Source organism: Cajanus cajan, chromosome 5, assembly GCF_000230855.2.
Source record: "Cajanus cajan strain Asha chromosome 5, NIPB_CcT2T_4, whole genome shotgun sequence".
Lineage (NCBI taxonomy): Eukaryota > Viridiplantae > Streptophyta > Magnoliopsida > Fabales > Fabaceae > Cajanus > Cajanus cajan.
Genome location: NC_138521.1, coordinates 60,466,840 through 60,485,954, shown reverse-complemented (window position 1 = coordinate 60,485,954; position 19,115 = coordinate 60,466,840). Strand labels below are relative to the sequence as shown.

General features: G+C 30.9%; 2 protein-coding genes across 9 annotated transcripts; both read right to left on the bottom strand.

Moving 5' to 3' along the window:
- Window positions 1–433: 433 nt before the first annotated feature.
- LOC109809002 (putative FBD-associated F-box protein At5g56820) lies at window positions 434–11,288 on the bottom strand. 7 transcript variants are annotated; one of them, XM_083075552.1, is made up of 5 exons: window positions 10,371–11,288; window positions 10,114–10,268; window positions 4,688–9,126; window positions 4,435–4,589; window positions 2,754–3,031 (listed from the first exon to the last, which is right to left on the bottom strand). In XM_083075552.1, the coding sequence occupies exons 1-3, from the start codon at window positions 10,977–10,979 to the stop codon at window positions 9,114–9,116; spliced, it is 777 nt and encodes a 258-aa protein (XP_082931678.1). In that variant the 5' UTR covers window positions 10,980–11,288; the 3' UTR covers window positions 2,754–3,031; window positions 4,435–4,589; window positions 4,688–9,113. The 7 variants fall into 7 exon arrangements, with proteins under 7 accessions (XP_082931675.1, XP_082931674.1, XP_082931678.1 ...); XM_083075553.1 differs by having other exon boundaries at window positions 10,212–10,268; XM_083075551.1 differs by having other exon boundaries at window positions 4,688–10,268.
- A 4,067-nt stretch (window positions 11,289–15,355) lies between these two features.
- Window positions 15,356–18,660, bottom strand: LOC145958408 (FBD-associated F-box protein At1g66310). Of its 2 annotated transcripts, none has more exons than XR_014434175.1 (3): window positions 17,288–18,660; window positions 16,952–17,189; window positions 15,356–15,633 (listed from the first exon to the last, which is right to left on the bottom strand). XR_014434175.1 is itself a non-coding variant. In XM_083075546.1 (3 exons), exons 1-2 carry the CDS (start codon window positions 18,296–18,298, stop codon window positions 17,052–17,054), a joined length of 1,149 nt encoding a protein of 382 aa, XP_082931672.1. In that variant the 5' UTR covers window positions 18,299–18,654; the 3' UTR covers window positions 15,356–15,633; window positions 17,035–17,051. The 2 variants fall into 2 exon arrangements, 1 of the variants encoding a protein (XP_082931672.1); XM_083075546.1 differs by having other exon boundaries at window positions 17,035–17,189; window positions 17,288–18,654.
- Window positions 18,661–19,115: the final 455 nt, after the last annotated feature.

Genomic DNA, 19,115 nt, shown 5'->3' with positions numbered 1-19,115 from the left:
AACAAAGTCATGAACAATTAGTAGATAACTAAACTTCTTAAGCATGTTGTCAAGGACTTGATTCCTATCTATGTGTATGAAAAAGACTTAGTTCACCAAGACAAACTCATTTTGGTAACCTTTACATTTCAAACAGAAATAGTTTCAGACTATTGGTAAGGTCGGTGCAAACAAAAAAAGAATATGATTGATTTGTCAATTAGTTGTTTCAGGCATCTCAAACCAAAACCACAGCCAATAACACTAACACTAAGAGATATTATAAGGCGAAGTCCTTGATTGCTGCAGTACAAAAGGAGTTGCAATCTTGTAACTAATATGCTAACTTCACAAGAAATATCCACCACTTAAGCATTACAACTTTTGCAAGTTAAGCACATGAATATCTGGCTGAAGGAGAATGGAGAGAAGTTAAAATGAACAATAGAGAAAGTGAAGAGAGTAAAAACCTCAGTCTTCAAATAAAGGTTCCTCATTTATATAATAGAGGTGATGATAAGCTGTAATCAAGAAAACTCTCGAGCTTAAGTACAGAAATTTAAACCAACTCATTTTACTCCCATTTTACACAGAAATTTAAGTACAGACATCTGATGTTATAAACCAACTCATTTGACCACTTTCGCATGTACTTTTGAGCTAATTTATAATTCAAAGTTCACATCAAATGTGACACACTATTACATTGAGAGCCTAATAGATTGTAAAATAACCATTGGTAACAAATATGACACCAGATTAAGAACAATAATAAGTCAAGTCCTCTTTGCATTGTCATATATGCATTGCATAAAATACAAGTTCTTTGTTACTTCAGACCCAGCAAAACATCTCTTGATCCTTCAAAAAGTAAAAAGGTGAAAGTTAGCTGGAAGCAATCTTCTATCAAATTGGTTCTTACCTTATGCACATGTAATGTAAAACAAAAGTTCATTAATTGATTTCAATGTGGGCATAACGTTCACTCCGCAAGCCTTTTAAAGAAGGATATACTCTAGCATGTGATTCATATTTGTCCATCACAAGGTTTAAAATTAGACAACTATGAATTTTCACAGTAATGAACTCGTGACAAGGTTAGTAGGCCTAAACTCATCTTGAGTTATGTGTTACTAAATATATAAGTCCAATATCTCTTGTACACTAGTGCATATATATTTTCATATTTTTTAGCTAAGTAGTATAGAAATTTCCATGTAATCTCTTTAGTATTTAAATAATGGGCCTAGGATGTGCAACTAGCCTTAGACCATGTGATCACAGTTGAATCAACTAAACTAACCATCAACTAAACTAACCATGTAGCCGACCAAGTGGAGTGGTGCACATGAATTAGTTTAGTTAAATTCAAATTCTAATCAAATGGTAAGGACTAGTGACACTTTAATTGCTTGCCACATGACATTGTCTTATAGGCTCATTTGAATCTAAGAGCACATGGGAGAGTTGGAGCCAAAATTTGAATTCAAATTTTAGGTACCTATTAACTCAAGTTAAGCAACCATGATTCATTCTTGACTCATGATTAGCCTAACTTGTTCCATAAGCTACCTAACCTCATATATTTTCATCTTCTACATGTAAACATCACTTTTGAGCTAATTGAGTGAACACACTTCCAAATTCTCTGTCAAAGGTCTCTTGTTTCTCTAAGAATAATTTATCTCATTACATTCTTTCATTAAAAAAATATTCCTTGTAAAAAGAACCTCTTTTATAACTTATATCTCATTGAGACTAACAAACATTAACTTCTAAATCCCTTCCATTTTGTGAGTTTATTTTGAATTTTAGATCCATGGAAAGAACTTGCAGGAGCAAGAGAACAAGAGGAAAAAATCGTTAACCATCCCCACCTTAGTTTCTATCAAAGAGCCTAAAAGATTGCAAAATAACCATTAGTAACAAATATAATGTCAGATTAAAAATAATAAGTCAACTCTTTTTTCACTTTGTTGCATTTTGCATTATAGAAAACACAAGTTCATTGTTACTTTAGTCTTAAACAAAACATCTCTTATTTGGTTGTCTTTAATAATTTATTGAAAAATCTTCCATTTTCAATTGTATATTTCAAGTAGTAATTTTGTTTATTTTTTTTCCTAAAAAAATGGAAATTTAGGAAAGTGTTTTATAAACATGTGTATAAAAAGAAAATATTTCATCTAGCTTCTATATGTCTACTATAACTAGTTATTTTGGATTTTTAAAAGATATAATAAATATAATCATTGGATGAAAAATCAAATAAAATAAATATTCAATTTTTAATATTCTATCTTATTCTTTATTATCAAGAAAATATATATGAATCAAATAATTAGGATTCGTAACTGATAATAACACAAATAATAAAAAACAATAAAAAATATTAAATTAATATTTTTTATATGGTTGGTGAACACTATGATTAAGAGCTATTATAAGGCAATGTCCTTGATTGCTGTCAGTACAAAAGTAGTTGCAGTCTTGATACTAATATGCTAACTTCACAACAAATATCCACCACTTAAGCATAGCAAGTTAAGCACGTGAATATCATGGCTAAAGGAGAATAGAGAGAAGAAACTAAGAATGAAAAATAGAGAAAGTGGGGAGAGTGAACATTTCGATCTCCAAATAAAGGTTCCTTATTAATATAATAAAGGTGATAATAAGCTGTAATCAAGAAAAGTCTCGAACTTGTCCCATTTTACACAGATTTATGGTTAGACATCTAATGTTATACGTCAATTTTGTTTATCACTTTCACATGTACTTTAGAACAACTTTATAATTGAAATTTCATATTAGATGTGACAGACTACAGCAAGAGTCTAAAAGATTTTAAAATAACCATCATTAACAAATATGACACCAGATTAAGAACAATAAGTTCACTCCTCTTTGCTTTGCCATATAGGCATTGCAGAAAACAGAGCTTCTTTGTTATTTTAGATCCAAGCAAAACATCTCCTGATCCTTCAAAATGTAAAACGGCAGAAGTTAGCCGGAAGCCATCTTCTATTAAATTGGTTCTTACTCTAAGCACCTGTAATATAAAACAAAAGGTTTACAATTTTGATTTTAATGTTGCCATGACTTTCACTCAGCTAACCTTTTAAAGAACCATACTCCAGCATATGATCCATATTTGTCCATCACAAGGTCTAAAATTAGACAACTATGAATTTTTACAGTAATAAATATACAGCACCGATTCTGATACAGACATCATATACGATAAAGGAACACAACTAATGTGCAATAAGACACTGGGATATTGCATGTGTGAGTGTATAATCTACACAATAAAAATATAAATTGAGAATTAAGATTTATATATATTCATCATGTATAAAGTTATTAAGCTTTACAATTTTCATATGATAATAACCCTCACAAATAGAAGACTTAGATGGATGATTTCATAACAAAATCTTTATGTAAAAAAAATCCAAGATTATGAATCATATCTCTTTAAAAGTTAAACAACCAGTAATTCTTATAAAAATGAGCTTCATAAAACAACAAAAAAATATTAGGAGTGTTGTAGTATTTATATAATTTTTTTTTTTTAATAGAAGTGTCACATGAGTGTGTAGCTAAGAGCAGGTATCGGCTCACTCTTTTAACACTGTCCAAGTCGGGTCAGATTGGTGTCCAATCTGTGTCGAAGAGGTGTTCAACAAAAAAAAAAATGACACAAAGAAAACGTATTGGATGCATGTCTAGCATTTGTCATGTCCAAAACATGTCCAACATGTCAATATGACATTTTGCAGAAGTGTTTGTACTTAATAAGTAATGAAATATAGCCCTTTTCTCTATAAAATTCAACTATATTCAAGGAAGGTGATAGGATTGACCTTACAATTACATAACCTTCGGTCTTCCCACACCCCTTTTTACCACAAAATAAATTTTATATTTGATTGCCTTTTCTAACTAGAGATTGTTTTAGTCTTATATACCCAACCAATTATCACCATGTTTTACACCATCCGACACAAGTGATATGTCATGTGTAAGGAAGTCCACAAAAATTTTTAAACTTTATTGAATCTTCTATGATATAGAGGACACCAAAGCATTATAAATGTGACCTTACTTGGATAAAAGGCGTATTTGTGTAAACTTATCCAGAAGCACTTTTAGAAGTTTACTAAGAATGTCTAGAGTATTTAGGCTGAATTTTCTTAAACACCAAACAGTTCTGAGTTGTTGCTTATCAAGTAACTTTGATCTTAAAAAGAAACATTTGCATTCCTTAAAGCAACATGACAATTAATCAGTGTATCAATGTTCTGCATTTATGAAAAGGGCTAAAAGAAAATAATAAGAGGATTTTTTCAATATACCCTTTCCATACCTTCCCATTTAAGGAGATCAACCAAATAAGTAGGGGCTAAAAGAAAATAATAAGAGAATTTTTTTAATGTACCCTTTCCATACCTTCCCATTTAAGGAGATCAACCAAATAAGTAGGCCATGACATTGGTAGGTATAACATAGGAGGAAGGACGTCCATCCATGTTTATCTTAAAAACCACCGCTCTAGTGAAAGGAGAATACCGACCATTCAGCAGATCAGGAAACATAGACAGAACCTAAGAAATAAGTATCCAAAAGAGAATAATTTAGTTGAAAGAACAGCAGTGTAGCAACTATTAATCAAAATACCAGATTGAAAAAAAATTATGCTTACTTTAATAACATCAAGGGATAAAGATACAAACTTTGCACTTCCCATCACCTCAAACAACCCAATCAGCCGAAGAGAAAGATCAGTATCCTTAGTCAAACAGTTTATGACAATATTCACTTTCTCCACTTGGAAAAGATTCATCCTTGCAGAAAAATTATAAAGATGAGAATCACGGTAGCTAAAAGATTGAAGCCTTGGCGTGAAAAGCTCAATAACACAGTCAGAATCAAACACATCATCCACTCTCAGTCAGAATCAAACACATCATCCACTCTCATCTCCGAGACACTCAAGTCCACAAGATAGGGCGCAGAGATTTTGAAGCTCTTAACACTGCCATAGTACTGACAATCATGCAGACACAAGCATCTGAGATTAACACAACCCCTGAAAAGATCAAGTTCCTCCTCTGCCCCACACTCGAACCGACAATCAAAAAGGTAGAAGCGTTGAAGAGAAACGAAGTCAAACGGTGTGGCCTCGGTGGATATGTCGGCGAGCTTGAGGGTGGTGAGGGATTGACACAAAAAGAGTTGAGGAAGGTTGGCCACGGGGCATTCAGCGGAGATGGTGAGAAGCTGAATGGTGGGTGAGAGGGTGAGATGGTCAATGATGGAATCAACCATATGGCCATCGTCGAGTTCATCGTTGCAGGAGAAGTTGAGGGCGTAGAGGTTGGTGGAAGAGTCTCTGTGGGACATGAAGTGGTGGATGAAAGAGTGGAAGAGGAGAGGGTGGTGGAAGGAGGAAGAGTTGAAGTTGAGGACGGGGAGGGAAGTCCAAAGCTTCTTCCATCGCTTACTCAAAACGCTCGTCTGAACAGCTGAAACTGCGTCCACAAAGGAAAGCACACGGTGGATGATTTCGTCCGGTAACCTGCTTAGCCTGTCTACCTTCTTTTTCTTCCACTTACTCTCATTGCTGTTTGTCTTGGTGGTGAACTTTGAACTTGAAGCCATCATCTTTTTTCTTGTTAAATAAAATTTAACTATCTCTTTTGCTTTTTTTTCTTTCCCTTTCATCTTTGAAATCATTTGCATTCTCTTCTCGTCTAAAAACGAATAATTTTTTCGAATACTTTAACTCAAAAGAGTCACAAATGAGTTTAAGATTTAGGATTCAGATAAGTCACAGAAGAGTTCAAGTCTCAGGATTTAGATGAGTCAGAGACTCAGATATAATATTTGTGATGAACCTTTAAATCAAATGAGGCACAAATGAGTGTATGATTAATGGTTCAGATAAGTCATGAGTAAGTTTAGACTTTAGAGTCTAGGGTTCAGATGACTCACAAATATAATACTTGTGATGAATCTTTAAATCAAATAAGTCAGAGATGAGTTTAAGATTTAGGGTTCAGATAAGTCATGAGTGAATTTAGGGTTTTAGGGTTCAAATGACTCACAGATGTAATACTTGTGAACCTATAAGTCAGATGAGTCACAAGTGAGTTTAGGATTTAGAGTTCAGATAAGTCACATGTGAATTTTAAAATTAAAATTCAAATAGGTTACAAATGAGTCAATTAGTCTTAAAATAAATTAGTCCTAAAAATTTATTTCATTCTTTCTTTTCTTTAAAATTAGTCATGTCTATAATCTTAAAATAAATTATATAAATTAGGTCAAGCAATTTGCAAATTAATTAATATTATATTACTGCTAGATATAATCAATACTGTAAATTGTACTATATATTAAAATAATATATTAATTAAAATTAATATCAAAATTTTATTAAAAATTAAATGATCATTTTTACTTTCATTAAAAATTGAATAGTCAAAATTAGACAAAAAATTTAAAAGAAGAAAAAACAAGAAAATTTTAATTTATATTCACGCTTTACTTTCAAAATAGTAAAATGAGATGAAAAAAAAATATAATATTAAAAATACTATTTATTATATTATTTTTATTTTTATTTTTTGCTATTGATGCTAATGTCAAAATATTATAAATCATTTCAACATGTGTCTTTTAAGGTTTAGTTTGTGCACCTTTTTTTCTTTTCTCTTACTTTTAAGCTTTAGATTTTACACCATTTTTTCTTCTTCTTACTTTTATTCAAGATTTAGTTTGTGTCTTGTTGTGTTATAAGAGCTAAAAAAAAATATTTTCTTTTTTTTTCACTTTCTCCTTTGTATTGCAATCTTTTTTGCTTTATTAAATTTTTCCAAAAATGCATTTTACTCTTTCTTTTCTTTTAAATTAATCTTATCTATAGTCTTAAAAGAGACAAAACCTATTATAAATGGTTCATGACTAGATTAATATATTATTATCATAAGACATAATCAATAATGTAAATTATATTAGCTACTGAAATAACTTGTTAATTAATTTATTATTAAAAACTAACTTATTGTTTTTACCCTTCATTATAAACTGAAAATAACTTTTAATTATTTTTATGCTTATTAAAAACTAAATACTCAAATCCCTACACTTTAAATTTTATCAAAGGACAAGCAAAAAGTAATCACACCATACATAATGGGTTTAAAGTACTTGTTAATATTATATATATATATATATATATATATATATATATATAGAGAGGATATTACATGTGATTCAGTTTAATCTGTTTATATATGATAAACATTATATATATACTTGTATATATTATTATATTTAGTCAAAAAGATCTTAGTCAAATATTTTAGAACAGACTTATGAGTAATTTGAAACAATTTTAAAAATAAATTTAAAAAAAAAAAATTCTATACATTTCTCCACTAGTGGACCATTTGTTATATTTACCACTATAACTCGCCTCCTTAAAAGAAATATTAGCAAGACTTTTTTATCTTAGTAATACTTTCATATATATTAATTAAAAATTACAAATATTAAAAATTTTATCATTATATCAAAATAAATTCGTTAAATGATTCGATACCCACAAAAACTTTATTATTTTCAATAAATTTCAATTAATAATAAAAAATATTAAAAAAAAAGTGTCCCTAACATTTCTTTCACTTACTTCTTTTAAAAGGTTTAGGACACATTTACATGGTTTCATTTTTTGAATTTTTAAATATAAACAAACGTTAAAATAAACATTAAAATAGTTTTAAACTTACTTTCACGATAATGCCCAAACTACGTGTCAACATTTTGACCTGTCTATATCCTGAATCTTGAAAAGTTTTTAGTGTGGAACATTTTTCTATTTATTAAAAATAACCTGCTAACTAATATCCAAGATCAAACTAAAATCCCGCATTAAATTATGTCCAAGATCAAACTGAAATTTAAGCATGTGCTGCGTACAAAGAAACATGCTGCTGCAGTGGAAATGCCTGAAAAAGTTTCAACCATTCACAATGCAAGTTGTCTACAATATCCTATTTTACCAGTTTAAATTTATCAGATGGATTCAAACATCACTCAGACATTCAGTAGAACGTAAAACCGCAGTATCATCAGCTTATCCCTATTGATTCACACAAAATCACCCAAAACAATTATATTAACACTAAAAATATGATTGTTCTACCAACAAAGTCCTGCACAGTTAGTTAATAACTGAAATTCTTAAGTATGTTGTCAAGGATTTGATTTCTGTCCCATGCATATGAAAAAGATTTTAGATTTTATTAATCAACACGACTCATTTCGATGATCTCTACATTACAAACAAAAACAAATTCAGACTATTGGTTAGTAGATATCCTCGGTGCAAACAAAAAAAGAAAATGATAGTTCCGTCAATCAATTGTTTCAGGCTTCTAAAAAAAAACCAAAACCAATAACACTAACATTAAGAGTAAGAGCTATTACAAACCAAAGTCCTCGATTGTTGCCGGTGCAAAAGGAGTTGCAATCTTGACACTAAAATGCTAACATCACAATAAAATTCACCACTTAAGCATTACCACTTTTGAAAGTTAAGCACGTGAATATCAGAGCTAAAAGAGAATATAGGAAAGAAGTTAAGAAACAACAGTAGTGTGGAGAGTGAACACCTCAGTCTCCAAATAAAGGTTCATCATTTATATAATAGAGGTGATAATAAGCGGTAATCAAGAAAGCTCTGGAGTTTGTCCCAGTTTACACAGAAATAAGTTCAGAATTTAATGTTATAAGTCAATTCTGTTTACCACTTTCACTTGTACTTTTGAGCTAATTGATAATTGAGATTTCATACGAAATAAGCTATATTTACAAAAAAAAAAAAAAAAAAAAAAAAAAAAAAAAAAAAAAACACTCCAGTTACAGGCTATTACAGCAAGAGCCTAAATGATAGCAAAATAAACATATGTAACAAATATGACATCAGAATAAGAACGTTGGCACGTACTTCTTAGCAGAAAATACAAGTACTTTATTACTTTAGACCCAAGCAAAACATCTCTATCCTCCTAAAAGTAAAACGGTGGCAGTTTGCCGCAAGCCATCATCTATCAAATTTGTTTTTACTCTAAGCAGCTGTAATGTAAAAACAAAAGATCTGTAATCAACTTCAATGAAGCCAAAAAATATACCATAACATTCTCTCTCAAGGCCTTATGAAGAATGCTACTCTGTGATCCATATCAGTTCATTACATGGGCTAGAACCAAACGATTACGAATTTTAACAGCAATGAATAGAAAGCACCACTCTGACACGAACACCGGGACAGGGATACATGTAATGTCAAAAATATAGCACATTGGGACACTACATGCATGTGTCACATAAGTGTTTAGCCAAGAGCCTGAGTTGACTCCCACTCTTTGCTTGTGTCCAAGTTATGTCATGAAGGAGTTCAAGATATATTAGAGATGTATTCGAGCCCAAAAAAAGTATTGACATAGTAGAAAGATGTCAGACACGTGTTCAAGATGTATATGATAAGTGTCATTATGTTGATAAGGCATTTTGCAGAGATGTTTGAGCTTTATAGGTAATCATGATTTATAGCCCTTTTCTATATAAAATTCAACTAGATTAAAGAATGGTGACAGGATGGAATAAAGTAAAAAGGATTACATTCCATTAGATAACCTTAGGCCTTCTTCCACCCCTTTTTATCACACACAAATTTTATATTTGATAGACTTTTCTATATTCCTTTAGCCTTCTCTTATAAAACCAATCCAGTTTCACAAAGCTTTACATATTCAGCCCCAAGGAATGTGTCATGTGTGAGGAAGTCAAATAGCAACTTAAAACATTGTTGAATCTTATGTGATATAGACGACACCAAGGCTTTATAAATGTGGCCTTAGTTGGATTAAGTATCTTAGCTCGTTGAATTTTCTTAAACACCAAACAGTTGAGTTATTGCATATCAAGTAATTTCGACCTTAAAAAAAAAATTTGCATTCCATAAAGCAACATAACAATTAATCAGTGTATGAATGCTCTGCATTTATAATAAGTAGTAAAAGAAAACAAAAAGATGATTTTTTTTATATATCCTTCCCATACCTTCCCATTTCAGGAGATCCACTAAATAAGTAGGCCATGACAATGGAATGTATAACATAGGAGGAAGCAGGTCTTCCCATGTTTAACTTAAAACTCACCACTCTAGTGAAAGGAGAAGACCGACCATTCAACAGATCACGAAACATAGACAGAACCTAGGAAATAAGTATCCAAGAGAGACAATAATTTAGTTGAAAGTACAGTAGTGTAGCAACTATTAATCAAAATACCAGAGTGAAAAAAAAAATTATGCTTACTTTAGTGACATCAAGGGATAAAGATACAAACTTTGCACTTCCCATCCCCTCAAACAACCCAATCAGTCGAAGAGAAAGATTAGTATCCTTAGTCAAACAGTTTATAACAATATCTACTTTCTCCACTTGGGAAAGACTCACCTTTGCAGAAAAATTATAAAGATGAGAGTCACAGTAGCTAAAAGATTGAAGCTTTGGCGTGAAAAGCTCAATAGCACAGTCAGAATCAAACACATCATCCACTCTCATCTCCGAGACACTCAAGATGGGGCGCAGAGATTTTGAAGCTCTTAACACTGCCATAACACAGACAATCATGCAGACAAAAGCATTTGAGATTAACACAACCCTTGAAAAGATCAAGTGTTTCCTCTGCCCCACACTCGAACCGACAATCAAAAAGGTAAAAGCCTTGAAGAGAAACGAAGTCAAACGTTGTGGCCTCGTTGCATATGTCGGCGGGCTTGAGGGTGGTGAGGGATTGGCACAAAGAGACTTGAGGAAGGTTGGCCTCTGGGCATTCAGCATAGATGGTGAGAAACTGAATGGTGGGTGAGAGGGTAAGATGGTCAATGATGGAATCAACGACGTGGCCATCGTCGAGTTCATCGTTGCAGGAGAAGTTGAGGGCGTAGAGGTTGGTGGAAGAGTCTCTGTGGGACATGAAGTGGTGGATGAAAGAGTGGAAGAGGAGAGGGTGGTGGAAGGAGGAAGAGTTGAAGTTGAGGACGGGGAGGGAAGTCCAAAGCTTCTTCCATCGCTTACTCAAAACGCTCGTCTGAACAGCTGAAACTGCGTCCACAAAGGAAAGCACACGGTGGATGATTTCGTCCGGTAACCTGCTTAGCCTGTCTGTCCTCGTTTTCTTTCCCTTACTCTCATTACTGTTTGCCTTGGTGGTGAACTTTGAACTTGAAGCCTTCACCTTTTTTCTTGTTAAATAAAATTTAACTATTTTTTCTTTCTTTCTTTCCTTTTACTTTCATCTTTAAAATTATTTACATTCTCTTGTTCTTCTTAAAACAAATCATATTTAAGAGTCTTTAAGTTAGAAGAGTCTCAAATGAGTTTAAGATTTAATATTCAGATAAGTCACGAATGAATTTAAGTTTTAAGGTTCAGATGAGTCACGTGTATAATATTTATAATGAATCTTTAAATCAAATGAGTCAAAATAAGTTTAAGATTTAAGATTCAGATAAATCATATGTGAGTTTAAGATATAGGGTTCAGATGACTTACAAGTATAATATTTGTGATAAATCTTTAAGTCAGATGAGTTATAAGTGAATTTAAGGTTAAGGATTCAGATGAGTCACAGTTAAGTTTTGAAATTAAAATTCAGATGAATCATGTAAATTTTGGAATTAGAATTCAGATGAGTCACAAATGAGTTTTTGAATTAGGATTCAGATGAGTCACAAATGAGTTTTGGAATCAGGACTCAAATAAGTCACTAGTGTAATATTTGTAATGAATTTTTAAATTAAATGAGTTCATATGAATCACGAGTGAGTTTTGAAATTAGAGTTTAGATGAGTCATAGAAGATTCATTATAAGATATAATCAACACTATTAAATAAATTCTTCTAAAAGTTCATTTCACTCTTTCTTTTCTTTAAAATTAGTCTTATCTATAATTTTAAAACAAATTATATAAACAATGAACCCTCAAGTCAAATAATTCATAGGTGAGTCAATATTGTATTACTGTTAGATATAATTAATAGTGTAGATTATACTAGTTACTAAAACAATATATTAATTAAAAATAATATCAAAATTTTATTAAAAATTGAATGATTATTTTTATCTTTATTAAAAATTGAATGGTCAAAATTAGACAAAACTTTTAGTAGATGAAAAAGAAGAAAATCTTAAATTTTATTCATACTTTACTTTCAAAATTGTAAGTTGAGAAGAGAGATATTATAAATATTATTTATTTTACTAAAACTGTTTTTTTTTTACTGATTGAAAAAACACATGAGACATCTTTGTAACGTAAGTCTTTTAAGATTGTACACCTTTTTTCCTTCCAATTATTTTTAAGGTTTTATTTTTACACCTTTTCTTTCTCTTACTTTTACCAAGGTTCAGTTTGTGTTTCGTTGTGTTATAAGACCTAAAATTTTTGTTACTTTCTTTTTTTTTCACTTTCTCCTTTGTATTGCAGTCTTTTTTTGTTTTAAATAAACTTTTCTAAAAAAAACATTTTACTCTTTCTTTTCTTTTAAATTAATCTTATCTATGGTCTTCAAAGAAGCAAAACCTATTATAAATAGTTTATGACTAAATTAATAATTATTAGCATAACACACAATTAATGGTGTAAATTATACTAGTTAATAAAATAACATGTTAATTAATTAATTTATTAAAAACTAACCGATTATTTTATCCTTCATTATAAACTGAATATAACTTTTGATGATTTTTATCCTTATTTAAAACTAAATAGTCAAACCCCTGTATCTTAAATTTTAGCAGAGAATAAGCAAAAAATAATAACGTCCAATCATAGGTATAATGGGTTTAAATTACTTGTAAATATTATATATATATAAATACGATAAATATTACATTTGATATAGGTTGGGTGGATGTGGATTTTAATATTTTTTTTATGGGCTGCAGGTTGTTTTTTCAAAAAAAAAATGAGTTGACGAGTCAGTCTAACTTACTATAGATTCAATTGTGTAACAATTGTGTAAGTGGGATTCTTAGTTGGTCAGATAGAATTTTCAACAATATTAAAATTTATAAATTTTTTAAAGTCTAATAATCTAACTTAAATCTGTGGTGCATCGAATTATCTCACGTCACGGATTGTAATCTGTTTTGATGACTCTAATAAAAATCATGGTCAAGTTTCGATGGAAGAGAAACAAGTTTCAAAAATATCACTCTTGTTCCATTTCATATAAAATGATAGAGAAATGCATGTTGATTTTTGTCCAAGAAGTTGTATAACAAGATGGCATGTTCTTGACACACCTCATAGAGTAGGTCTAAATAGATTCTAAGTCGGACAATTCGCTTGACTAGTGGAGGAGAAATAAGAAAAATATAATTTATATTTTATAGTCACCCTTTGCTTTCAAAATGTCATCGTTCCATCTGAAATGACAAAAAATGCTTGTTGAGGTTGTTGTACAAGATATAAGGTTCTTGACACGCCTCATGAAGTGGATCCAAAAATGTTTCGTGTAGGACAACTCATTGAAGCTATAGGGGAAGGAGGAGAGGGACATCAGAACCAGCCACATTGAGGTGGACAACAAAAATACTAGTTTTATCTTACTAATACTCTTTTGTTACTTATTGAAAATAACAAATATTAATAAATTCTACCATTAGGAGTAATTTTTCTTATCTACCACTTTTACTTCAAAAAAATTAAAATAAGTTTTATCACAAAATCAAGATAGACTCTTTAAATGATACAAGACTCAAACAATTTATCATTTTTTAATTTTTAATAAATTATAGTCAATAATAAATAATATTAAAAAAGGAGTGTTAGAATAAGAATAATACTTCTCTTTGTCTTAAATAGGCTTTTTAAAAAAGGTTCAGAAGATATTTGAATGGTTACAAATTTTGAATTCTTAAAACAAAACTTCGGAATAGTTTTAACTTTATTTTAAAGTTTCTTCTAATTTTTATAATTAAGTCAATGAGGTTAATGATTCTTTTACAAATTATTACTTTTGTGATAAAATATTATTTATTCTATTATGGTCCCAGAGACCTAATTACAAAAATTAAAAGAACCTCTTTGATAAAATATTATTTATTCTATTATGGTCCCAGATTAAAAAAATATTATTTATCTCTAAAGACAATTTATTTCATAACATTCTTTCATTAAGAAAATCCTCCTTGTAAAAAGAACATTTTTTATAACTTATCTCTCATCAAGACTTACAGACATTAACTTCTAAATCCCTTTTATGAATTTATTTTCAGTTTTGGATTCATGGAAAGAGCTTGAAGGAACAAGGAAATAAGAGGAGAAAATTGTTAACCATCTCTACCTTAGTTTCTATCAAAGAACCTAAAAAATTGCAAAATAACCATTAGTAGCAAATATGATGTTAGATTAAGAATAATAAATCAACTCTTTTTTTATACTTTGTCGCATTCTGTATTGTAGAAAACACAAATTCATTATTACTTTAGTCTTAAGCAAAACATTTCTTATTTGATTGTCTTTAGTAATTTATTGATGAATCTTCCATTTTCAATTGTATATTTCAAGTAGTATTTTTGCTTATTTTTTTTTTTTTCCTAAAAATGGAAATTTAGGAAAGTGTTTTATAAACATGTGTATAAAAAGAAAATATTTCATCTAGCTTCTATATGTCCACTATAACTAGTTATTTTGGATTTTTAAAAGATATAATAAATATAGTCATCGGATGAAAAATCAAATAAAATAAATATTCAATTTTTAATATTCTATCTCATTCTTTATTATAAAAATATTTATATAAATCAAATAACTAGGATTCATAACCGATAATAAAAATAATAATATAAAACAATAAAAAATATTAAACTAATTTTTTTTATATAGTTGGTGCAAAAAAATAAATATTGTGCAGTCAATCAGTTGTTTCAAGCATCTCAAACAAAAAGCAAAGCCAATAACACTATCATTAAGAGCTATTGTAAGGCAATGTCGTTGATTGCTGCCAGTACAAAAGTAGTTGCAATCTTGACACTAATATGCTAACTTCACAACAAATATCCACCACTTAAGCATAGCAAGTTAAGCACGTGAATATCATGGCTAAAGGAGAATAGAGAGAAGAAACTAAGAATGAAAAATAGAGAAAGTGGGGAGAGTGAACGTTTCTGTCTCCAAATAAAGGGGATAATAAGCTGTAACAAGAAAACTCTGGAGCTTGTCCCATTTTACACAGATTTAAGGTTAGACATCTAATGTTATACGTCAATTTTGTTTATCACTTTCACATGTACTTTAGAACAACTTTATAATTGAAATTTCATATTAGATGTGACAGACTACAGCAAGAGTCTAAAAGATTTTAAAATAACCATCATTAACAAATATGACACCAGATTAAGAACAATAAGTTCACTCCTCTTTGCTTTGCCATATAGGCATTGCAGAAAACAGAGCTTCTTTGTTATTTTAGATCCAAGCAAAACATCTCCTGATCCTTCAAAATGTAAAACGGCAGAAGTTAGCCGGAAGCCATCTTCTATTAAATTGGTTCTTACTCTAAGCACCTGTAATATAAAACAAAAGGTTTACAATTTTGATTTTAATGTTGCCATGACTTTCACTCAGCTAACCTTTTAAAGAACCATACTCCAGCATATGATCCATATTTGTCCATCACAAGGTCTAAAATTAGACAACTATGAATTTTTACAGTAATAAATATACAGCACCGATTCTCATACAGACATCATATACGATAAAGGAACACAACTAATGTGCAATAAGACACTGGGATATTGCATGTGTGAGTGTATAATCTACACAACAAAAATCTAAATTGAGAATTAAGATTTATATATATTCATCATGTATAAAGTTATTAAGCTTTACAATTTTCATATGATAATAACCCTCACAAATAGAAGACTTAGATGGATGATTTCATTACAAAATCTTTATGTAAAAAAAATCCAAGATTATGAATCATATCTCTTTAAAAGTTAAACAACCAGTAATTCTTATAAAAATGAGCTTCATAAAACAACAAAAAAATATTAGGAGTGTTGTAGTATTTATATAATTATTTTTTTTTAATAGAAGTGTCACATGAGTGTGTAGCTAAGAGCAGGTATCGGCTCACTCTTTTAACACTGTCCATGTCGGGTCAGATTGGTGTCCAATCTGTGTCGAAGAGGTGTTCAACAAAAAAAAAATGACACAAAGAAAACGTATTGGATGCATGTCTAGCATTTGTCATGTCCAAAACATGTCCAACATGTCAATATGACATTTTGCAGAAGTGTTTGTACTTCATAAGTAATGAAATATAGCCCTTTTCTCTATAAAATTCAACTATATTCAAGGAAGGTGATAGGATTGACCTTACAATTACATAACCTTCGGTCTTCCCACACCCCTTTTTACCACAAAATAAATTTTATATTTGATTGCCTTTTCTAACTAGAGATTTTTTAGTCTTATATACCCAACCAATTATCACCATGTTTTACACCATCCGACACAAGAGATATGTCATGTGTAAGGAAGTCCACAAAAATTTTTAAACTTTATTGAATCTTCTATGATATAGAGGACACCAAAGCATTATAAATGTGACCTTACTTGGATAAAAGGCGTATTTGTGTAAACTTATCCAGAAGCACTTTTAGAAGTTTACTAAGAATGTCTAGAGTATTTAGGCTGAATTTTCTTAAACACCAAACAGTTCTGAGTTGTTGCTTATCAAGTAACTTTGATCTTAAAAAGAAACATTTGCATTCCTTAAAGCAACATGACAATTAATCAGTGTATCAATGTTCTGCATTTATGAAAAGGGCTAAAAGAAAATAATAAGAGGATTTTTTCAATATACCCTTTCCATACCTTCCCATTTAAGGAGATCAACCAAATAAGTAGGGGCTAAAAGAAAATAATAAGAGAATTTTTTTAATGTACCCTTTCCATACCTTCCCATTTAAGGAGATCAACCAAATAAGTAGGCCATGACATTGGTAGGTATAACATAGGAGGAAGGACGTCCATCCATGTTTATCTTAAAAACCACCGCTCTAGTGAAAGGAGAATACCGACCATTCAGCAGATCAGGAAACATAGACAGAACCTAAGAAATAAGTATCCAAAAGAGAATAATTTAGTTGAAAGAACAGTAGTGTAGCAACTATTAATCAAAATACCAGATTGAAAAAAAATTATGCTTACTTTAATAACATCAAGGGATAAAGATACAAACTTTGCACTTCCCATCACCTCAAACAACCCAATCAGCCGAAGAGAAAGATCAGTATCCTTAGTCAAACAGTTTATGACAATATTCACTTTCTCCACTTGGAAAAGATTCACCCTTGCAGAAAAATTATAAAGATGAGAATCACGGTAGCTAAAAGATTGAAGCCTAGGCGTGAAAAGCTCAATAACACAGTCAGAATCAAACACATCATCCACTCTCATCTCCGAGACACTCAAGTCCACAAGATGGGGCGCAGAGATTTTGAAGCTCTTAACACTGCCATAGTACTGACAATCATGCAGACACAAGCATCTGAGATTAACACAACCCCTGAAAAGATCAAGTTCCTCCTCTGCCCCACACTCGAACCGACAATCAAAAAAGTAAAGGCATTGAAGAGAAACGAAGTCAAAAGTTGTGGCCTCGGCAGATATGTCGGCGAGCTTGAGGGTGGTGAGGGATTGACACAAAGAGAGTTGAGAAAGGTTGGCCACGGGGCATTCGGCGGAGATGGTGAGAAGCTGAATGGTGGGTGAGTGGGTGAGATGGTCAATGATGGATTCAACCATGTGGCCATCGTCGAGTTCATCATTGCAGGAGAAGTTGAGGGCGTAGAGGTTGGTGGAAGAGTCTCTGTGGGACATGAAGTGGTGGATGAAAGAGTGGAAGAGGAGAGGGTGGTAGAAGGAGGAAGAGTTGAAGTTGAGGACGGGGAGGGAAGTCCAAAGCTTCTTCCATTGCTTACTCAAAACGCTCGTCTGAACAGCTGAAACTGCGTCCACAAAGGAAAGCACACGGTGGATGATTTCGTCCGGTAACCTGCTTAGCCTGTCTACCTTCTTTTTCTTCCACTTACTCTCATTGCTGTTTGCCTTGGTGGTGAACTTCAAACTTGAAGCCTTCATCTTTTTTCTTGCTAAATAAAATTTAACTATTTTTTTTGCTTTTTTTTCTTTCCCTTTCATCTTTGAAATCATTTGCATTCTCTTCTCGTCTTAAAATGAACAAATTTTTCGAACAGTCTTTAACTCAGAAGAGTCACAAATGAGTTTAAGATTTAGGGTTCAGATAAGTCACAGAAGAGTTCAAGTCTCAGGATTTAGATGAGTCACAGACTCAGATATAATATTTGTGATGAACCTTTAAATCAAATGAGGCACAAATGAGTTTAGAATTTAGGGTTCAGATAAGTCATGAGTAAGTTTATACTTTAGAGTTTAGGGTTCAGATGACTCACAGATGTAATACTTGTGATGAATCTTTAAATGAAATGAGTCTGAGATGAGTTTAGGATTTAGGGTTCAGATAAGTCATGAGTGAATTTAGGGTTTTAGGTTCAGATGACTCACAGATGTAATACTTGTGATGAACCTCTAAGTCAGATGAGTCACAAGTGAGTTTAGGATTTAGAGTTCAGATGAGTCACATGTGAATTTTGAAATTAAAATTCAAATGAGTTACAAATGAGTCAATTAGTCTTAAAATAAATTTATCTTAAAATAAATTAGTCCTAAAAATTCATTTCACTCTTTCTTTTCTATAAAATTAGTCCTGTCTATAGTCTTAAAATAAATTATATAAATTAGGTCAAGTAATTTGCAAATTAATCAATATTATATTATTGTTAGATATAATCAATATTGTAAATCGTACTATATATTAAAATAATATATTAATTAAAACTAATATCAAAATTTTATTAAAAATTAAATGATCATTTTTACTTTCATTAAAAATTGAATAGTCAAAATTAGACAAAAAATTTAAAAGAAGAAAAAACAAGAAAATTTTAATTTATAT